The sequence below is a fragment of the Amphiura filiformis genome, unplaced genomic scaffold (genome assembly GCF_039555335.1).
Source record: "Amphiura filiformis unplaced genomic scaffold, Afil_fr2py scaffold_68, whole genome shotgun sequence".
Classification (NCBI taxonomy): Eukaryota; Metazoa; Echinodermata; class Ophiuroidea; order Amphilepidida; family Amphiuridae; genus Amphiura; species Amphiura filiformis.
This window is the reverse complement of record NW_027305532.1, coordinates 31,296-50,922: the sequence shown is the minus strand read 5'-3', so window position 1 is coordinate 50,922 and position 19,627 is coordinate 31,296. Positions and strand designations below refer to the sequence as shown.

The window sequence follows — 19,627 nt, the reverse complement described above, 5'->3', positions numbered from 1 at the left end:
GCATAATCGGTATTGTAAAAACCGATAAACCGTCTGTGTAAAACCGATATAATATATATATTTTTCGGTTTTTAAATTTTTTTTCATAAGTTTATTAATGTTTTTCCTACCCATAAACAAACTCTAACCCTCCCCCAAACCTTACTACATAATATACAAACCCACCCAATCCTAACTAGCCTAACACTGTTGCCCCAAACCCCAAAATGGAATAGGGGTGAAATTGATTTCACCACAAAATCGGACCTATATTTAGCATGTTTAGTAAATGCATGAATATATATTAATAAAGTTTCCATTATTTTATTTAGCATCATCTCATCAAAATGGCCATTTTTTATGGCTAATTATAGGAAGGAGAAACCTTTCACATAATTTTTGAAATTTCAAAAAAATCTAAAATTCTGAAAATACAAAGAAAATACATTAGAGTGCACAAGTTGTTTTCTTCTAGGTAAGAATTTTTATCTTACATGCACCAGTTTCTTTCTTGCAGGTTAGAAATTTGATAAATAGGCCAATGCATGAATTTTGTATATGATGACCTATTTATCAAATTTCTAACCTGCAAGAAAGAAACTGGTGCATGTAAGATAAAAATTCATACCCAGAAGAAAACAACTTGTGCACTCGAATGTATTTTTTTTGTATTTTCAGAATTTTAGAATTTTTTTTGAAATTTCAAAAATTCTTTTAAAGGTTTCTCTTTTATAATTTAGCGATAAAAATAGCAAATCGATGAAAAGAGGCAAAATAAAGTACCGGGTAATTAAAACGTTATTACCACATTCATGCATTTAAAACGTACAAATTTAAATACCTGTCCCGATTTTCAAGGTGAAATCAATTTCTCCCCTAATAAGGGGGAAAGGGTTTTGGGTTAGGTTAAAGGTTAGTTGGGCTTGGGTGGGTTTGTATAGTTATAGTAAGGTTTGGTAGAAGGGGTAGTCGTAAGGTTGGGGTGGGTTAGAGGGTTACAAGGTTAGGAAAAACATTTAAACAAAATAAAATTTGATAAAAAATATATATAGGTCCGATTTTTAGATGAAATAAATTTCATCCCTAATTCCCGATTCGGGCAAGGGTTAGGTTAGTTGGGCTTGGGTGGGTTTGTATAGTTATAGTAAGGTTTGGCAGAAGGGGTAGTCGTAAGGTTGGGGTGGGTTAGAGGGTTATAAGGTTAGGAAAAACATTTAAACAAAATAAAATTTGAAAAAAAATATATATAGGTCCGATTTTTAGGTGAAATAAATTTCATCCCTAATTCCCGATTCGGGCAAGGGTGTTAGGTTAGTTGTGCTTGGATGGGTTTGTATAGTTATAGTAAGGTTTGGCAGAAGGGGTAGTCGTAAGGTTGGGGTGGGTTAGAGGGTTATAAGGTCAGGAAAAACATTATAAAAAATTAAAAAAAAAAAAAAATCGTTTTTTTTTTTTTTTTTTTTCGTTTTTGAAAAAACGGTCGGTATCGGTTTCGGTATTGATTTCAAACCGATATAAACCGCGAAATTCGGTTTACCGAATATGCCTAACAGATAGTATCAATTTGTGAATGAGGACAATGTATAAGTTCCTTGTATGTACTGGGAGGGGGGGGGGGGCTAGCGTGCACACTAATTCTATGTGTCTCTGCCTTCTTATTCTGGTGGAATCAAGCTGTCAGGGTAGTAGTGTGCATGCAGATGAAATTTAGTTATGCTGGTTGGTTGCTTTGCCTAAACCATGTTTGGGTATGGTAATTTGATTCTCTAACTGCTGCTTTGAATTGTTTGGGTTCTGTTATTGAAACCACTGTTTCAGGCAATGTGTTCCAATCTTTAACTGTTTGAGGTATGAAAGACTGTTTATAGCAGTCTTTTGATGCAAATATTGGTGTGAAAGCTTTGGAATTGGAGTGCCATGAGGATCGCAGTGCTGAAGGAGGTTTCCAACTGGTAATTAAGGATAGGTGACCGTGATTACTGCATTTTTCTGCGGCCATCATTTTTCTGCAAATAGCGAGATGCCTTGTTTGTCTTCTTGTTGCAAGTGGCTACCAGCCAAGTTTCTCCAGCATTTCAGTGACACATCCTTTTGACTTGGTCCCCGACTTGGTCTCATAGTAATTCAGTCAAAACCGAGCTCCTCTCCTTTGGACCCCTTCCAGTTCCAGCTTGTTAAGGGTGGTCTTAACCCTGGAATTATGGAAACTTTCGGGCTTCATAACTGCTAAATTATTAGTCTAAAGAATATAAAAGTATACATTTTTAGACTGGAAATGACTTGTTGAATTCATCTGTGAGGTCCAATTTGGGCCAAAATGCTCATTTTTGGAGAAAATCCCCAAAAAACGGGTTTTTTGGCCCAAATTTTTTCGTGCAACGTAACAAAAAAATTGTTTGGCCAAAAATTTTTTTTATTAATTTTTAAGAACTAGATAAAAATATCTAGGGACCGTTTTTTAATTTTTTTTAATTTTGACCAACTTTGAGAAATTTGCACCAAAAATTGTCAAAAAATGCAAAATTTTCAAAAAAATCACAAAAAAACCTGATTTTTGCCCAAATTTCAAATATTTTTGGTGAAGTTGGTCAAAATTCAAAAAAAAAAATGAAAAAACGGTCCCTAGATATTTTTATCTAGTTTTTAAAAATTAATAAAAATTTTTTTTTGGCCAAACAATTTTTTTGTTACGTTGCACTAAAATTTGGGCCAAAAACCCGCTTTTTGGGATTTTCTCCAAAATGAGCATTTTGGCCCAAATTGACCTCACAGATGAATTCATCAAGTCATTTCCATTCTAAAATGTATACTTTTATATTCTTTAGACTAATAATTTAGCAGTTATGAGGCCCGAAAGTTTTCATAATTCCAGGGTTCAGACCAACCTTAATGAGAACTTGTGTGTAGGGATCCCATACACTTGATGAATACTCGGTGAGTGGCCATATGAGGGTTTTAAATGTTGATTCTTTGATGTGTTGTGCACATTGAGTACAAATTTCTTGAGATGATGTCCTATTGCTGTTGCAGTGATTTTATCAACATGTTTATTCCAAGTGAGGTTGTTGGTTATTTTAAACACTCCAAGGTGTGGGTGACTGTCAGTCTGCTCCTCTAGAGATTGATTCCCTAAGTTTGTATTGAAAATGCTTTACAGTTCTTGCATATATATGTGAGTCTCATCACAAAGCATTTTTTGGGATTGAAGTGCATTTGCCACTCATCTTGGACTGACTTGGAATCAAATTCGTTTGGGATTTCTCTGTATAATACGCAATCGAGTCTTTTAAATTTTCTGTCTCTGATTTAATATATCATTCATGGATGAGTTGTTTCTTCCTATCTCAATAGGTGCCACACAAGGTACATTGCAAGATGTCAATCTACCAGACAGTGCAGGTGGCTTCAGTTACAGAGATAGTGCTAAAGTTAATGCTGTCACTCGCAACAGATTCATCTATTGGTAAGTTGTAGTACTGTACAAACAGATTATATGGGATCCAAGGGCAAGGGGGACACAATCATATAATTCCAATTACTGTACAATATGTGTTCATCCCAGATGCTGCAGGAAGTTACAGGAATAAAGTAAAGTAGCACTGTCACTTGTTAGGGAACAAACCAAAAGATTGATGACGTCCTATAAACGTAACTAGTTTCGTTTCTCAGCTGACCCCCTCCCTCCCTGCCAGAAACGTAATAATGAAATGTTGAACATTTGACATAATAATAATAATGACACATTCTTCAGACCGATGTTTTTGTACAAACGTAATCGAGTATTTTTACCCCCTCCCGCTAAATGAAACTTGTTTCTTTTATAGGACGTCATCGATCTTTTGGTTTGTTCCCTTAAAGATTCATATGTTGATAAGGTGTATACAAGGTTTTATGTGATCTAAGTTCAGTACAGATGTCATTCCACGTCAAATGTCTATGATATTATGTAGTAATGATAAATATTGTTTTTGTACTTGCAGGCGATCATCACAAGACACTGTTGAGTTAGTGGAGTTATCACTGGACTACAACTTGTCTGGCAACGCAGTACGACTCAGGTTTCCGGATGCTCCCATCCTGCCCAGGGTGTCCATACACGAGACACATTCCCATGTCGTTGTGCTGGTGGCTACCATTCACAGCGTTCACAGATTGGTGGTACCCCATCCGAATAAACTGCACAGAATGGTAAGATATTCAAGTGTACAAAGTGCAGGACTTAATAAGCCATCCAGATATCTAGAATTATGCTCTCAGACATGTATACACTCTGATTTGAAAACTTGCCAATAATTTGAGCACTTACAATGCTATGGTGGTATTTATAAATTCTGACCCTACCCATCTTAATACTATTTACAGAGTGTCCGTCCGTCCGTCCGTCCGCGCGGTTCGCGTTCTCGCGGTGCCCGCGATACGCTATCGCGGAGTATCAACAGGAGTGTGCGCGGAGTACAGTGTAACTAACAGGTGCATCTCATCGGACCAATAGGCCTATTTTCAACGCATATTTCAATACCGAACACGTACGTGCATATAGGCCTATTTCAGCAGAACACAACTATTTCCGGGGTCCTCCAGAATGGTTAACATAAAAAATAATCAGTTATGGTAAGGCCTATAACCGCGTTTGCTTGCACGTTTCTCCCGATTGATTTCATTACTTTAGTAACGGCCTATATCCACGTCAAGATACCAATGTCCTCCAAAGTGGTAGCAGGACAGGGCTTGGAAGAGGCGAATGATGGGTTTCAGATTATGGGTAGGCCTACAGCGGACCGATCGAACTACCGACTGAAGAAAGCATCACAGATACAAAACAAACAGAGTTGATTAAGTTGTGTCCAGTTGGGTCATTAAGAGACGCATTTCATAGTAGTTTAAAAGGTCAGGGCAGGTAGGCTTATATGGGTAAGGGGGGGGGGTAATTAGAAATAGGCCTATCACGAGAACCGCCCGACCCGAGAACCGCGAAATCTAGTGTATTATATTTAGCAACTGTCTTAAAATATAGGTTATATTTCCTCTCTCCTCTCTCAAATCAATAATCATTTTAAAATATGATAGAGTACTCAGTAGTAAAAAAACTTTTTTCCTGTATTACTTGACTACTTCCCATCCCAAATCTGATTACGATGGCTTCTGAATGTGCCATTAAAATTAACACTAGCTCTTCTAGCTGAAGCTACTTAAAGAGAAAAAGGGACAGAGAATACCTCTCTTTTCAGACAATATGGAACTCATTTGGTAAATCAAAATAATTGCACTAAATTGGGTGTAATAATGTTGAGAAAACATCTTTGATCAGTTCATTTTAGTTGAAACAGCTTAGCAAGTTCTCCATTCAAGTGCTTACCATCATTAAAAAAAATTTGAAAAAAAAGAAGAAGAAAATGTTTCACGGATCTGGAGAAATTTTTAAAAGATTTTTTCAAAAATGTCAAAAAACGCATTTGTAGCCAAAATATGCAAATTGCGCCACAAATAATGCAATTGCGTATTCTTAGCAGCCCTAAGTAATACCAAGAAGTGTCAGTGTCTGTGATTGCTTTATTTTTAATGTAACTACTCCTTGATTGGCTTACAGGAGCCATATGGTGGTGAGTCATCTGTACCTTCAGTATTTGCAGACGTCTCGTTGGCACAGTTCCGGGAATCTACCAACTGCTACGTGATCAGCCATAGCGCATCACAGTCGTATGAGTTTCACACCAGCGCATCATGGCTAACCAATGAGGGCGAGGCACTGTTTGCTATGGCAACCAATGTGGGAAGTGTGGTTCTTATCAAGCTTGCTCCTATGGGAATTCAAGGTGAGTAAAACTGAATATATAAATATGCTACACACATTTTGTATAAAGTAGTAAGTGAGCTTCAACCTTCACACTTGGATGTTGATAGATATTGATCTTCAATTGGCAGACTGGGCAATTTGTATGACATCATAAAGAGCTCTGGAAAGTCATCAGAATCTTTGAATAGATTCATCAGGTTTATTCAGTAAATAAACATTTTAAATTTTTGTTTGCCAAAATCAAGTGAATTTGTACTACAATATATTGTCCTACACATCTAAACAGAGAGGAGGAGACACATACCTCTCAAGTCATGTTTACGATCCACTATTGAAGTCTCCAAAAGAGACTAAAGAACATCAGAAACAACTCAAACTTGTTTGCCAGGAAAGTGGTTCAGATGACCATATCAACCATACCTGATGAAGTGAATACCTGATATTGTAGTGAGTAAAAATTCACTTGGTTTTATCAAACAAAAATCCCAAATGTTCATCAGAATCTGCTGAGTACACATTCAAATTCAATCAAAATTCAAAACTGGGAGAAAACAATTCCAAATGGATCACATCATATTTCTTGATTGAGCTGTGTCTATCAAAATATGCTGGGAATTGTTCAAATCCTATGTAAGCCACTTAATAGTTTATGAACACACATAAATCAGGTGTAATTTATATTTTATGACATTCTTGTTTTATTTCACATCATTCACCTCCATGTTGTCAGGTCTCAAGCCTGGATTGCCAGCTTGATATCACATACAGGTCTTTACTAAAATTCTCAAAAGTTCCAATACTGAAATCCCATATCGTAACAGGAATGAAAGTATGTAAGGTTATTAAGGGGGATGTTGGCTCATCTCTGTGCAAACATCATTGTTATTGCAGGTATTGTAACCCAGCATGAATTGCGGCAGGCTACAGTGATGCAGAGACTATGGACAGGATTGGTACCTGCTGTCATGAGGTATGGTAGAAGAGATCGGTAGTACTAGTAATACAATATGAAATGCCGGCAATCATGTTACACAATTGGGGTAAAGATATGGCATCCTGAATTAACAAATGCTTTGCTCCTTGGTGATTAAAATAGGACAATGCACATTGTTAACTTACGGATGATGTATTTTAAATTAATATATTTGTTTTATTTAACAAATTCTTACCTTTTGTAATTAGTAGGGCTGTTGTCGACAATATTTTCGACAAAGCAAGTTTCCGGATGGTCAGCAAGCATGGAATAATTGTCAACAAAAAAACTAGTCACTAAAATGTTTTAAAAAACTTACAATATACTTAGCTTCACCATTATTTCCATGCAACAACTGCATCAGTCGTCTATTTCATTTGTAAGTGGTGCAGATTATCTTTCCATTACAATCCAAATATTCTGATGATACATATATGTGGTATATGGTAATAGTTTGGTGTAAATAAACGACGCACAATGTCTGAACTTAATATTTTGACTTTATTGTTATATTGCTTTGTCGATAACTTGCTGACGTCAGATCTTGAGATTTGATGATTGTCGACAATGTAAATTTTACTCGACATAAACCCTTATATTTATCTTTAGGCTGCAGGGATTGGTAGAAAATATTTTAATTACTTGAATGCAAAAACAAAATTAAAAATTGCGAGTGTTAACTGTTTTGATCAAGTGGACCAATGTTAAAGTTTGTTTGACTCATATAAGATGGAAAAAATAAGACTCATAACACTGTGTATTGATATAGAATGGCATGCACTCAGTTGGGGGCAATGCTTACACTAGGTGTGCGTTGCATAATGCGTGACTAGCGCATTCTTATGTGAATTTACATGAGCGTGAGATGGGACTTTGTTGACACACGCAGTAACAAAATCCGAATAATTTCCGCCTTATGTAAGCTGAACAAAGTTAACAAACTGTAATTGAACAATTCATGGAATATTTGCCCAATATGGTTTGTACCGATAATATTTAACATAGTGGAATAAATCTAAGGGATGTAAATTAGGATGATAAAGAAATGCTCTATTGACCTCCGTAAAATGCACTTTGATTTGGTACCACAGGAGAGGTCAAGAGACCATTGATACAACGTTGAGCCTGGTGATGAATCCAGTAGGACAAGATTTCTTTGTATTCTGTGTTTGCAGAGATCATAAACTGCGCATGTGGTCATGTAAGGTAGGATTGTGTTAAATGTTATGTCTATGCTGGAGTTACAATGTGTGTTGGGGTCGGGGTGTGTGTGTTTATGCATTGCGCATGATCACAACACGCTGACACCTTTTTGCATGATGAGGACCTGTTGATGTGTATGTCATCAAAAATGTTGTAAACTGGGTCCTATATCCTACTACCTCCTGTATAGCTACCATCCTTTATGCATTGGCCTTGTGAGTTTTGGTTACCAATTCTGTGAGGCATGACAGCACACAAGGCCTAAAGATGCTTTTTCTTTTATTTCAAGGGCTACTTTCAGGGTTTTAGGGGCTAAATATCCATAAACCCCATATATATTGAGTCACAAGCTTCAAAATAGTGTCCGCTCAGGGCTACCTTCTATTAAATATCGACCCCCAGTAATTAATTTTGTTAATGTTTGCCCTCATCTATATTGAGCCTTGCAACACACCGACAGAGGACTTTTGGACTTCAGGTGTTTGGAAATATTGCATAATGCAGGGATGGTGGGTGGGTGTTTGTGTGTGTAGGGGCGGGGATGTTTGTGTGTGACTGTCTACATGTTTGTCACTATTTCAGCAATACAGCATATAATTTTTTTTAAATTTTCAGAACCAGACCTGCCTAGCGAGTATTGAATTATTAGAATTCTTACCCGATGGAGCCGAGTTATCCGAGGCCCCAGCTGTAGGCCATAAAATCCGGCAAGCTGTGGGTAGCGATCCAAGGAACCTAATCATTGGTGTATATCTTGGATTCCCTGATAGAAATCAGGTAAGACATGTGAGAAATTGAAATTCATCCTTAGCCAAGTTATCTTTGATGTCCGCTATAAATGCCATGAAGGTAAGGTTTTGGTAAGGGCAGACCTGTCACTGAAACTTGCTGTTTATTGTTTGCACCGCAATATATGGAGTCTGAAAGGAAAATACAAAAAATTTGTATGCTCATGCAGCTGCCATCTGCTGGGGCCGAGTGATACTGGATATGTACAGGGTGCACCAGTAAATAGCCCCCATTGACTTTGTGTACAAATACGGTCCGGGAAAACATCATTTTCTTGACTCCAGAGCGACTCAGTTCTTCAAAACTTACCCTTTCTGCAAGTCGAAGTGCAGATGAAGACATCTATTGTAGAAATTATAAACGGAGTCCAGAATTTTTTCCCAGAAAAATGCAGACTAGATCACCCTATAGCCCATACAGCGTACGCCACCTCACGAATAGGTTGGTGTTTCTGAAATGTAACACATTTTGAAAGTTTAGCCAAATTGTCATAAAAAGTCAGATCCTGCTCATTTGTCACAGACAATCTATTTCCCAGGCCTAAATGAGGATTAAATATGAATCAGGGCTAATAGTTGGGTTTAAAGCATTTTCCCAAGCCTAAATGAGGATTAACAGCCGTAAATGTGTGTAATGTTCAAAATAACTGCTGTGATCAAGCCAAATCAGTCTGAAGTCAGACTTATAGGAATATAAACAGCATTTGCAAAGCTACATTTTGCAGAAAACCATTGAATATCGACGACCAGTTCTAAAGATATGAGCGGTTAAAAGAATTTCCAAAGCAATAGGAAACAAAAGAAAATACTTCCTTTGTTTGGCTATATCTTAAAATCAATGTTTCCGACTTACGACTGATTTTGCTTGATCATATCACATATAATCACTTGGTGACAGATGAATTGTTCATTCCACTTGCCATTCCGGCTTGTGGAGTGGAAAAATGTTTGACCATCATACTCATAAACAGTTAATATTTGTATACTAGTGTTGGATAACAGCTAATATGATACCCTAAAGATTTGATTAATGGCGCACTTGGGCTCTTTTGCTTTGAGGTACATTTCATGTACAAAAAGAGAGCTTCCTCTGAAATCCCAACAAGAATTAAGGGTACGTGCCCTTATTTGCTGGTGGAAGTTTTATGGGAGGGTACTTTTAGGTTTTGCCTAAAATTCCACTTATGTCTAGTGACCCATAGCACCATTAGGCAAATCTTTACGATATGGGAATACAGGTTTTAGATGTTGATGTATGATAATAATGTTACCTATTTGTCTCTCTTGTCATTAGTTCCTTGTGCTGCAGCCAACATTGGAAGATGGTCAGTGGCGACTATTACACATAGCCTCAATAGAGGGCGGTAAAGAGAGTACACTGATTGACTTTGGGCTCACCATGACACACCTTTGGGCTGCTTGGAGCACCTCATCTGGGGAGACAGTTGCCAAATTCAAAGCCTATGAAGGGTAAGTGTTATATGAAAATTCAATTGAGCTTTACTATGAGGCATCTTTGATTTTAATAGGAAGACCTCATCTAGGGAGACAATTGCCAAATTTAAGGTGCCGTATTCGTTCCAATAAGCGCCCATACCCAAATAAGCGCCCACCCAGGGTATTTTCAATTTGCTAAATGGTACCGTTAATGTTGAAGTGATGGATAGACATCGATAAAGTGAAATTGCTGGGGGATTAGAAGTCCTGTGTAAACTAACAATACATTTTCTGCATCAGAAAAGCTACTAGAACATCTCAGGACCCTTTTATAACTTACATAGATTCGTCTCTAATAAACGCCTGTCAGGAAAAAATTGTAAAACCATGTAAAAATAAGCGCCCACCCAAAATGACTTTGTTAAGCGCCCTGGGCGCTTATTGGAATGAATACGGTAGTTGAATTGAAGTGTAAATGTAGCATTTCAAAGAATGTTTGGGTTACATTGCCATGTTTGTTGTAGTCATTAATTTGAGAGAAAACCTGGGAAGGTGCTAATATGCTGCCTACAGAATAGTCCTATTCAGCACTATTCCTAAAGAATAGTCCAAATCTTCAAATTTTGATATCTGAGTCAATGTCACATTGCTAGTTTAAAAATGATTTTGGTTCTTTCTGATTCGGTAGCTAGAAATTACTTAACAAAATTCATGTATCATCTGCTATAGTTTTGACATGTGTGCGGTGGATTATGTTTCTGAAAAGTGAAGCCAGTTAATGGTCATTATTTGAGGTCATCCACTAATAACTTGTCCTTTTTTTCTATACAGTGGTGGCCCTGGTAGTGAAGGCTGGAGTCCTGTGTTTCTTTCAAGTTCTCACTCAAGTGATGATCTTCTTGTTCCACCATTCCTGGAACCTCGGGTGAGTCAGTAAATACAAGACCTCTCCATTTGTGAATTGGCATCAATTTGTGAATGGGTTATTTGAAATCCCACCCAACCATGTGGGCGATTACACTTACTGCCATGAGCAGCTGCACAAAATATTCAATCCTGAAAATAAATGCTCTTTTTGTGTTTAATTCCAGCTGAATTCCTGTAAAAGAGCCTGAAATGTGATCAATTTTCCCTGCATATAGGGTTCACATTTTGCACTGTTTGTGGATCAAAAGGGTTGAATCTGGAATAGTTCAAAATGTTGCCTTTTGTTGGAATTCAAAAAAAGCTTCTGCAAGAGCTGTGAATTTTTACTCTGAAGAGATGTGAATCTCAGACACTGAAATCTAAAAGCAGTACATGTTGTGACAATCATCCTGTGATCATTCCATATCCTGTGTAGGAATATTCAGAAAATTTTCAACTATAAAACTGCATTCACAAAGCATAAAATGTAGGATTGAATGACTTCAGCTAGTTGTGGACTAGTCTGCACCAACTGATAGCGACAACTCAACTAATTAAGACTATTTGGAGGTAAAAATTTCAGTAAAAACTCAAGGCAACTTTCATGCCCAAAATGCACAAATCTGCAGCATCTTGATGGTTTGAGGGATTAATCTAACTGTGACAATGCAACCAAAGATCACAAGACAAGACAAATACATCAAGTCTACCTACGAATAAACTTACACATAAAATCAAATTCCAGCAAGAGTTGTATGGATGTCAAACTATCAGTTTCCAAACTTTCTGTGTTACAGTTGTCTTACTTACTAATGTATCTCGAAGGCACAATAGAAAGTTATCAAATCATAGTTGAAAGTAGAGAATACTGTCAATAGTCATGACTAAGACTATTACTGACTAGTCATGCAACCCTAATAAAAAGTGTTGATATCATCCGATATGGTATTTTGGTCTGCTACTTTTCTTGTTGGATTTATACTCGTATTAAATTTTAACTTAAAATCAGGTGAATTTATTATTTCAGTGATATCATGCTTCAATTCTGTTAAGCTCAGTCAACAAAAGTTTGCAAGTGTGTTATTTTTTACTGATGACTATTATAGTGCTAAATATTTTAATCTATGAGTTGTGTCATGTCTTGTTTCCATCAGGAAGCATACATGGATCATATTTTCCAACCTGGCAAATTTTCTTTGCATTCCATTGGACGAGCCTTGAATGTAAGTGATGCAGTTGTATTTGATTCTACTTTGCTGTGTGTTATTGTCAAGTTTTATGTTTTGTCACTTTTACTTGTGTGACTGTTGGTCTGTGTGCATAGTTACTTGTTTTCATAAACATTCTTTAAGAGTTTTGTTTTGTTTTTCCTATTATTCTGAAGAATTAGGGACTATAATTTGATCAGCTCGTAATCGGCGGGAATTGTTAGGCTTTTATCATTACGCCGAAAAGTAGACCCACGTTAAGAGTGATATAGTTGACCTATCTGGTCTATATTGTGCGTGTTAAAGAAAATAGACAGTGTATAGGACTTGAATGAATAATTTGTGATGCTTCTGGTGAAATGTCACAAGACAATTCTCGAAATAAAATATTTAGATATTAATCCGCGATGTTATAAGGCTCGCCGATTAAGAGCTGATCAAAGTATATACTACAAATTGTGTTGCAATATGCTAAAGAGATTAGATGCAAAGAGTGCCAACTCAGAATAGCCCCATCATAAGTGAGGCTTTGGGAAATCTGGCATATTGCTTTGTCACTTATGGAGGGCAAAATAGTGTATGTCCAGCATTTATTGGCTGAAGCCCAAAATTGAATAATAATTTGCATCTTTAAGCTTCAGTGTTACAAAGGTTTTGCACATGTACATGTAGTGCCTAGCATGGGTTATTAAAGTTTGTTTGACTTATATAAGGCGGAAATTATTCGGCACACATCAATAAAGTCCCAACTCATGCTGGCGTAAATTCACATAAGCGTGCGCCAGTCACGCACTAGGCAATGCACAACTAGCATAATCATTGTGCCATTCTATATCAATACAAGGTGTTTTTTCCACCTTATATAAACCGAACAAACTTTAGTACAATGCTTCACACGCAGAACACAAATATCCACACATTTTTAATCATAGTTTGTCAAGTGCAGGGCAAAATAATCTGGAGGAATGGTGTTTTGCCCTCCATGTGCAACACTCTAAGTCATGACTCTTTGGGTCTAATCTCTTTAACTACATCCGATATAAAGGTAACTTCCTGTGATTTGTTGTGGCAAATTTTTTACCAGTCTCTTTCCGTTAGATTTATAAGTGATAAGACTAAGCCTTTTGTAATAAATTATATCTTAACACACATCACTTGTACTATGAACATATGTGTCCTATTACAGTTGTACCATGGGCAGTCAGGTGGGGAAGGAATTGGCTCTCTATCAGATATGAGTCAGATTAGTATGGATGCACTGAAGGAAGAGACCATGGCCATCATAGGTAATGATATCCAGCAGAAAGTTGGAGGAAGCGAGATGACTCAGGAAGAGTACCATAACTTACTGCAACAGAGCTGGTCTAAGTTCTATGCATGCTGTGTGCAGTATCATGAGGTAAGCATGACAGCTTGATAAGGTCTTTGCCTGTGGTGCAAAAAGTCACAGGGTCTAAATCTCTGCTGAACCAAAAAAATCAAATCTAAATTACTCTACTCATGGCTCATCTGGAATCAGGGTAACACCCAATTGTTTGTTACACTTGCCTGTCCTGTAATGCCTCACCAGCTATGATGACACCCCTTCACCAGGTGTTAGCCTGAGTGAAATTTTGTTATCTGCCTGATTTCAGCTGATATGCCTAGATATGCTTGACATTAAAAAAAGCACTTTAATTTTCCATGTTGCTGAGGTTTCATGTAGAGTATAACTGTTTAGAAATATTGTCTACTCTAAAATGTCCATGTAAAGCCTGAAATGTCAGGGTTTTTATTACTTCAATATCATCAATTTGAAGTGTCAGATATTTCTATCCAGTTGCAGTGAAATTTTACATGGAATTTCCCTCATTTGCACACTCTTAAAACACTATATCGAACATGCAGACCATACAGTGTTTGTGTTGGACAGTGGGTCAGGGAGGTACAGAAAATGCGAGTCCCTTGTGGGATTGGCACATTTTTGAAGTCATTGAATTAATCAGAATAAAAGCTACTCTTCATTACTTTGTATTCAAGTAGTACACTTTTATTTTATTTGCCAGGTTGCAAATAAAGCTGTTGGAGTAATGCTGGACCAGGCGACAGGGATGGTGGTTATTGTTAAGAAGGTGAGTTCAACCTATTATAAGCAGAACAAACTTTGGACAATTCTTATAATTGGGATTTCTGCCGTTGACGGATCAAACTTCAATATCACATTGATATCACATATGATATAAAATCATGTGATACCCTTCTTTGTAAGAATGGTCTATATGTTGTGTAATTTGCACTTAAAGCAGGGGGCCACATTATGTAGTCTGTTAGTTTTTCTATCATTACAGATTGTATATATCTTGACATCAGATTAAAAGTATTAAAATGTTAAAATATTTCTCACACAGAGTTTGTTGAGTGTGCTGCGGCCTTGTGATGCAGTAGAGCACCTGTATTTGTCACCCATCGGCAGCTGTGTAGCGGAAGATTTTGCCAATGTGCCATTTGTAACAGATGGTAAGTATTGTGTCATATATACCCACGGAATCGCTGGCCAGGCCAGCGAAACCCCTGTGGCTACCAGGCTGTGATCTTCTGCTTGGCATGAGAGGGGACTAAGTCTAATGTTCAAATCCCGGGGATACCAACTGACTTCTTTGTTCATCTTCTCTCCTTTTTCATTTCTTCTTTCCTTTCCTATAGCAAAAATCCATTGTTTCTGTCAGGGTTAACACATGATTAAAATAATTGCTAATTTGTTGGCTCTTTTGAAAACTTAAAAGTTTTCAAGGTTGTTTCTTACACACAAGTTTGGTGCACTATGGAGGTGATACATGTTGATAATCATGATAGTATGTGTAATATGAAAAATATCACTTGAAATAATAGTGATTCTAACACTATTTATTGCCCATTGACCATTTCAGAAACATCTCTGTGCAATGATCTGATAGCCCTGTCAGATTGCATCAAGATAGTGAGAGGTAAACTGAGTCCCATCATACAATTATCCTTTGAGAATGACTTATTCCAGCTGGTCAGACCAGAAGAAGTCGCTCATCAAATTGCAAGTGATCTATTGGGACTAGGGTAAGTAGAGATACATATTTTCACAAATTTTTCCCGATTTCAAAAGGACTCTTAAAAGGACTCTTAAAGATGTTTGTTTCCTGTTGGTTGTCTGAAAATTCAAATGTGAAATGTATTTTTTAATATAATTTTGTTTTGCTTCAGTTATGATTTATACATAACATATGCTACCTCAAATCACAAATATTTATTGTCAAATCAGTGCAGAGTAGGTTTGATATGAAAATCATAAGTTTTATGAAATTATAGATTGATTTTCATAGTATTTATTGCGTTCATATTGCTTGTAAACAGAAAATTTGTTTCGTCCAGGGTCGTTCCAGGCAGCACTATCGGGTCTAAAACGCAACTCTCCCTTAGATCTTGGATTCTTATATTTCTTGTTGGTAAAAGTAAAGGGCTGACAGTCATTACTCATCAGAACGTAAAAAAGACATTTAAACAGTTAATTCTATTGCTTTTCTTTCTTACCTAGAGCGGATACAGACACTCCTAGCAGAGAGGCGCAGGGTACAGTCTTCACAGCCAAATTATCTAGGCGATTACAAGCCATACAAGACATGGACAAGACCATCCAGACGATGCTAGCTGCAATAGATCTTGCAGAAGGGAACCCAGAATCATTGATGCTGGATGAAGATGGTAAGTAGCTTATACTATGATCAGCTTTTGTAATAGGTGAGAAATGTTCAGTTTTTGTTACTGCACAATGCACATGTTAAGTTACCTTTGCGTAAATTCACAAAAGCAGAAGTCATACCATTCTATATCAATACACAATGTTATGAGTCCCGCCTCTTATGAGCTGATCAGAGTATATATTTGTTTTTTAGGTGATGAAACCACCCTGTAACTCCAGCCATAGCCCTGAGCCCCCATAAAAGTTCAGTGTCGCACGAAAGCACTCAGCCACCTGGCCAAGGGGCAGATTAAATTTGAGAAAATGGGTCTGAAAGTCCTAAAGTGATGGATACCTGCAAGCCTGATGTTAACCCAATACATTTTTCATTTGAAGAATTGTTTTATTATTGTTTAGAAAAATAAGTATATTTGAGGTGACATGTGAGGTCATATCAAACAGTTGCTCAGCAGTTGTCATAATTCTTGGCCTGTCAGTATGCATGCATGTCATGTCTTATTAAGGAAAAACATACTCTTTAACAAAAATGTTTTGCCAAATTGCTTTACAAATTAAGCATACTGGGTCCTACGCACATTGCTTGACGATGGATGTCACACAAGGACTGGGGCTTGCAAAGGACTTGGGAAAATATTCTGTTGATGTAAGGGTTCCTACACCAGGCCATCTGGCCTTGTATTCCTTTCTTCACCAATCATCGCAGGCTCTTCCCAAGTGCTGATTTTGTTGTAAAGGTTTATGTTGAAATTACTTATGATTGTTTTTATTCAACAGAACCAGATGCACAACAGCATCTCAATGCAAGTGGACTTTTTACCAGTTCATCTGCTGTAGATCTGTTAGCTACCAGCTTTACACAGATGTCACATACAAGACTAAATCTACTCAGGGATCTACTCATCTTGCAGTGTGCTATGCTCAGACTTGGACAACAGGTACTATATAATGGAAAATCTTTTGTTTTGCTTTAATTTTTGTGCTTTTCAGGGTTAAATAGGCAACCCCATTAAACCCTGTGAAAATATTTTAAATCCATATGCCTATATGCTTCAGTGTGTAGCTGTATTATACAGTGAATAAAAGAAACCACAAAACTGTTCAGAATTGTTAAAATCATGAACAATAAACCCCACAAAAGTAACCTGATATACAGTAAATCAAATTCCAACAGTGTTTTTACTCTTCCGTCCACATAATGTTTTTGACTTGCCAAATTAGGACTATAGGGATTTATTGTGAACATTGGATCAGTCAAAAGTGTAAAATTAAGGCTGTAGCAGCATAAATCAGAACCCATTTGGGTGGGGAAACTTAACATGAGATACATTCCTCAGATATGACAAAAAGGATGAGTGAATTATAGAAGAAATTGTTTTTAAGAGTTGACATAAAACGATGCATGCATGCAGAGATATTGATGTGTTTCATGAATGAGCCCCACAGGGGTAGTACAGACTTCTGCACTTAGTGCAAGGACATTGATTTGTCTTGATAGACATAGTTTTTCAATTAAAAACTTGTGATAAGAACTTAATAAAGAGGAAACTACTGCAACTATTTTTGTTGTAATGTTATTGTTTTTAAATTTATTTACCAGGCATCAATCTCCCAAGACATTTCCATCAAGATCCAGTCAGAGCTGATCCCAGATACTGCCAACTTGCTGCTAGCCTACTATATGCTGTATTACATGAGTGGATGTGTAACAACATCTGTGCATACAAACTCTATGTAAGTCTCATCATAAGGTTCTCATCCTGTTCATCCAAACCCCAAATACGGTCTATCTTGATCTCAAAATTTATAGTCAAAAGTGTTTCTATTAAATAAAATAGTAACTTGGGTTTGAACAGGGTCACAAGTGGATGGACTTTCAACAATACAGATAGGAACCCCTGTCTCATTTGTACTGCACAGTTGGTCATGGGCAATGGCAAGCTAACTTGACAAGAAAGTAAAATTTTTATAGAATTGAGACACAAAGAGGCTTTCTAATTTTTATTTATTGAGCATGACACACAGTTTATAAGATGGTCCTCTAATAGAAAAAATAAATAAATAAAATTATGGACAATTGTTGGTTTTACTAATCATCTCCACAATCAAAGGTCATGGATGTCTATATAATTTTCCTGGGTCATATTAGATCCACATGTCATGTTCTGTTCTGTGTGTCAAAAAGTGGGTCCTGATGGGAATGACTCAAGTACATTGCTCAAGGAAGAGAATTGAGATCTTCTTCCGATAAGACCCTGCTTAGTCAGCCTAGGGCACATAGAGGATCTGGTTTAAATACCTTCTCTGTCTCTGGCCCGAGGGAATGGAACAAACTCCCTAAAGCCATCAGGGAGTCTCCATCAATTCCAGTTTTCAGGAAGAAACTGAAAACTCACCTTTTCAGTTAGCTTCTTTCTTGTTCCACTGTGTTTCTTTTTTCCCCATCCTTTCTCTCCTTGTTCAGCGCCTTGATAAATTTTAAAGGCGCTATATAAATACCTTTATGTATGTATGTATGTATGTATGTAAGGAAGGCATAAAACCCTATTAGGCCCTTCGCACTTGATTATTAGTTTCCTGTTAAAGATTTTGAAAAAGGGACGAGGTGACTTTTAATTATTAATTATCTTTTATTTTCTTTATTTAGTTTGAACTATTACGAGCAACTATTGACTTGTTTTGACTAGAGCGGGCATTTAATTATTTCACAACAATATTTGATTTTATAAATAAGTGAAGGTGGAGTTGTACTCTTTGTTCATTCATCATTATTGTTGATATTATTAAAGTCAGAAAATGGCAAGTAGAAGTTGTTGAAAGTTATTTTAAAGGAGAAAATTAGAAATAAAAATAAAATACTTAATTATTTTGAGATTTTCAATTTTGGACGCGGGCGGTAAACAGGAAACTAATAATCAAGTGCAAAGGGCCTTATAAGCATGCTGGTCAATGTTGAATGAAAGTACATAATGCACAGAACTGAAGTTTTAAACATCAAGAGGGTAAAGGGCCACTTTCCAACACATCAAGTGAGGAAGTTTAGACCCAGTCTTTGGATCATGAGGAAGGAAAATCACAATTCAGCAACTGTCAAAAATACATACAGTGGGCTATTCCAGTTGAAATCCATACACCCCCTATGGAAGGTGTGATTTCAATCTCCTACACAGGAAGTATGAATTTCAAATGGGAGTCAATCATTCAGGAAACCCCATTTAAAATTAACACTCCCTGTATGGGAGATAAAGGGCATGTCTTCCATCCGTAGGGGGTGTATGGATTTCAGCAGGACACGGTTGTTTGATGGGATCATTTATTAATTTTTCAAACAAAACATCATGTACAACCAAATTTTAGGCCTAAACAGCTAAAAGTGATATCATGCTAATGTATTCAGATGCGTTTGAATCATTCTCAACTTTAATTTCCCTCTTTTACAAAATTATTCACTTTTATAGTATTTTTAAAGCTTTTTTGGATATAAAATGTATCTATTAATGACAAAATTGGTGGCCCTATTTAATTACTGGAAATTACCCTTTCAAGCGTTTAATACAAATAATTCCTTTTATTGTTTGATAAAATATGTTTATAAAATGTCCTTGTTGCTTGTTTCACCTATTCCAACTGTTT

The 19,627-nt window shown here is 36.7% G+C and overlaps 1 protein-coding gene across 1 annotated transcript in view; it reads left to right on the top strand.

Moving 5' to 3' along the window:
• Positions 1 to 19,627, top strand: part of LOC140144630 (nuclear pore complex protein Nup160-like) — a 51,810-nt gene that overhangs the window by 13,458 nt on the left and 18,725 nt on the right. The window contains exons 2-17 of the mRNA XM_072166443.1: positions 3,331 to 3,442; positions 3,960 to 4,167; positions 5,567 to 5,792; positions 6,665 to 6,743; positions 7,838 to 7,952; positions 8,565 to 8,726; positions 10,032 to 10,207; positions 11,006 to 11,099; positions 12,235 to 12,303; positions 13,475 to 13,687; positions 14,334 to 14,399; positions 14,676 to 14,784; positions 15,195 to 15,357; positions 15,833 to 15,999; positions 16,772 to 16,932; positions 17,595 to 17,728. Coding sequence (XP_072022544.1) covers positions 3,331 to 3,442; positions 3,960 to 4,167; positions 5,567 to 5,792; positions 6,665 to 6,743; positions 7,838 to 7,952; positions 8,565 to 8,726; positions 10,032 to 10,207; positions 11,006 to 11,099; positions 12,235 to 12,303; positions 13,475 to 13,687; positions 14,334 to 14,399; positions 14,676 to 14,784; positions 15,195 to 15,357; positions 15,833 to 15,999; positions 16,772 to 16,932; positions 17,595 to 17,728 — 2,254 coding nt within the window. The remainder of the gene's footprint in view (positions 1 to 3,330; positions 3,443 to 3,959; positions 4,168 to 5,566; positions 5,793 to 6,664; positions 6,744 to 7,837; positions 7,953 to 8,564; positions 8,727 to 10,031; positions 10,208 to 11,005; positions 11,100 to 12,234; positions 12,304 to 13,474; positions 13,688 to 14,333; positions 14,400 to 14,675; positions 14,785 to 15,194; positions 15,358 to 15,832; positions 16,000 to 16,771; positions 16,933 to 17,594; positions 17,729 to 19,627) is intronic.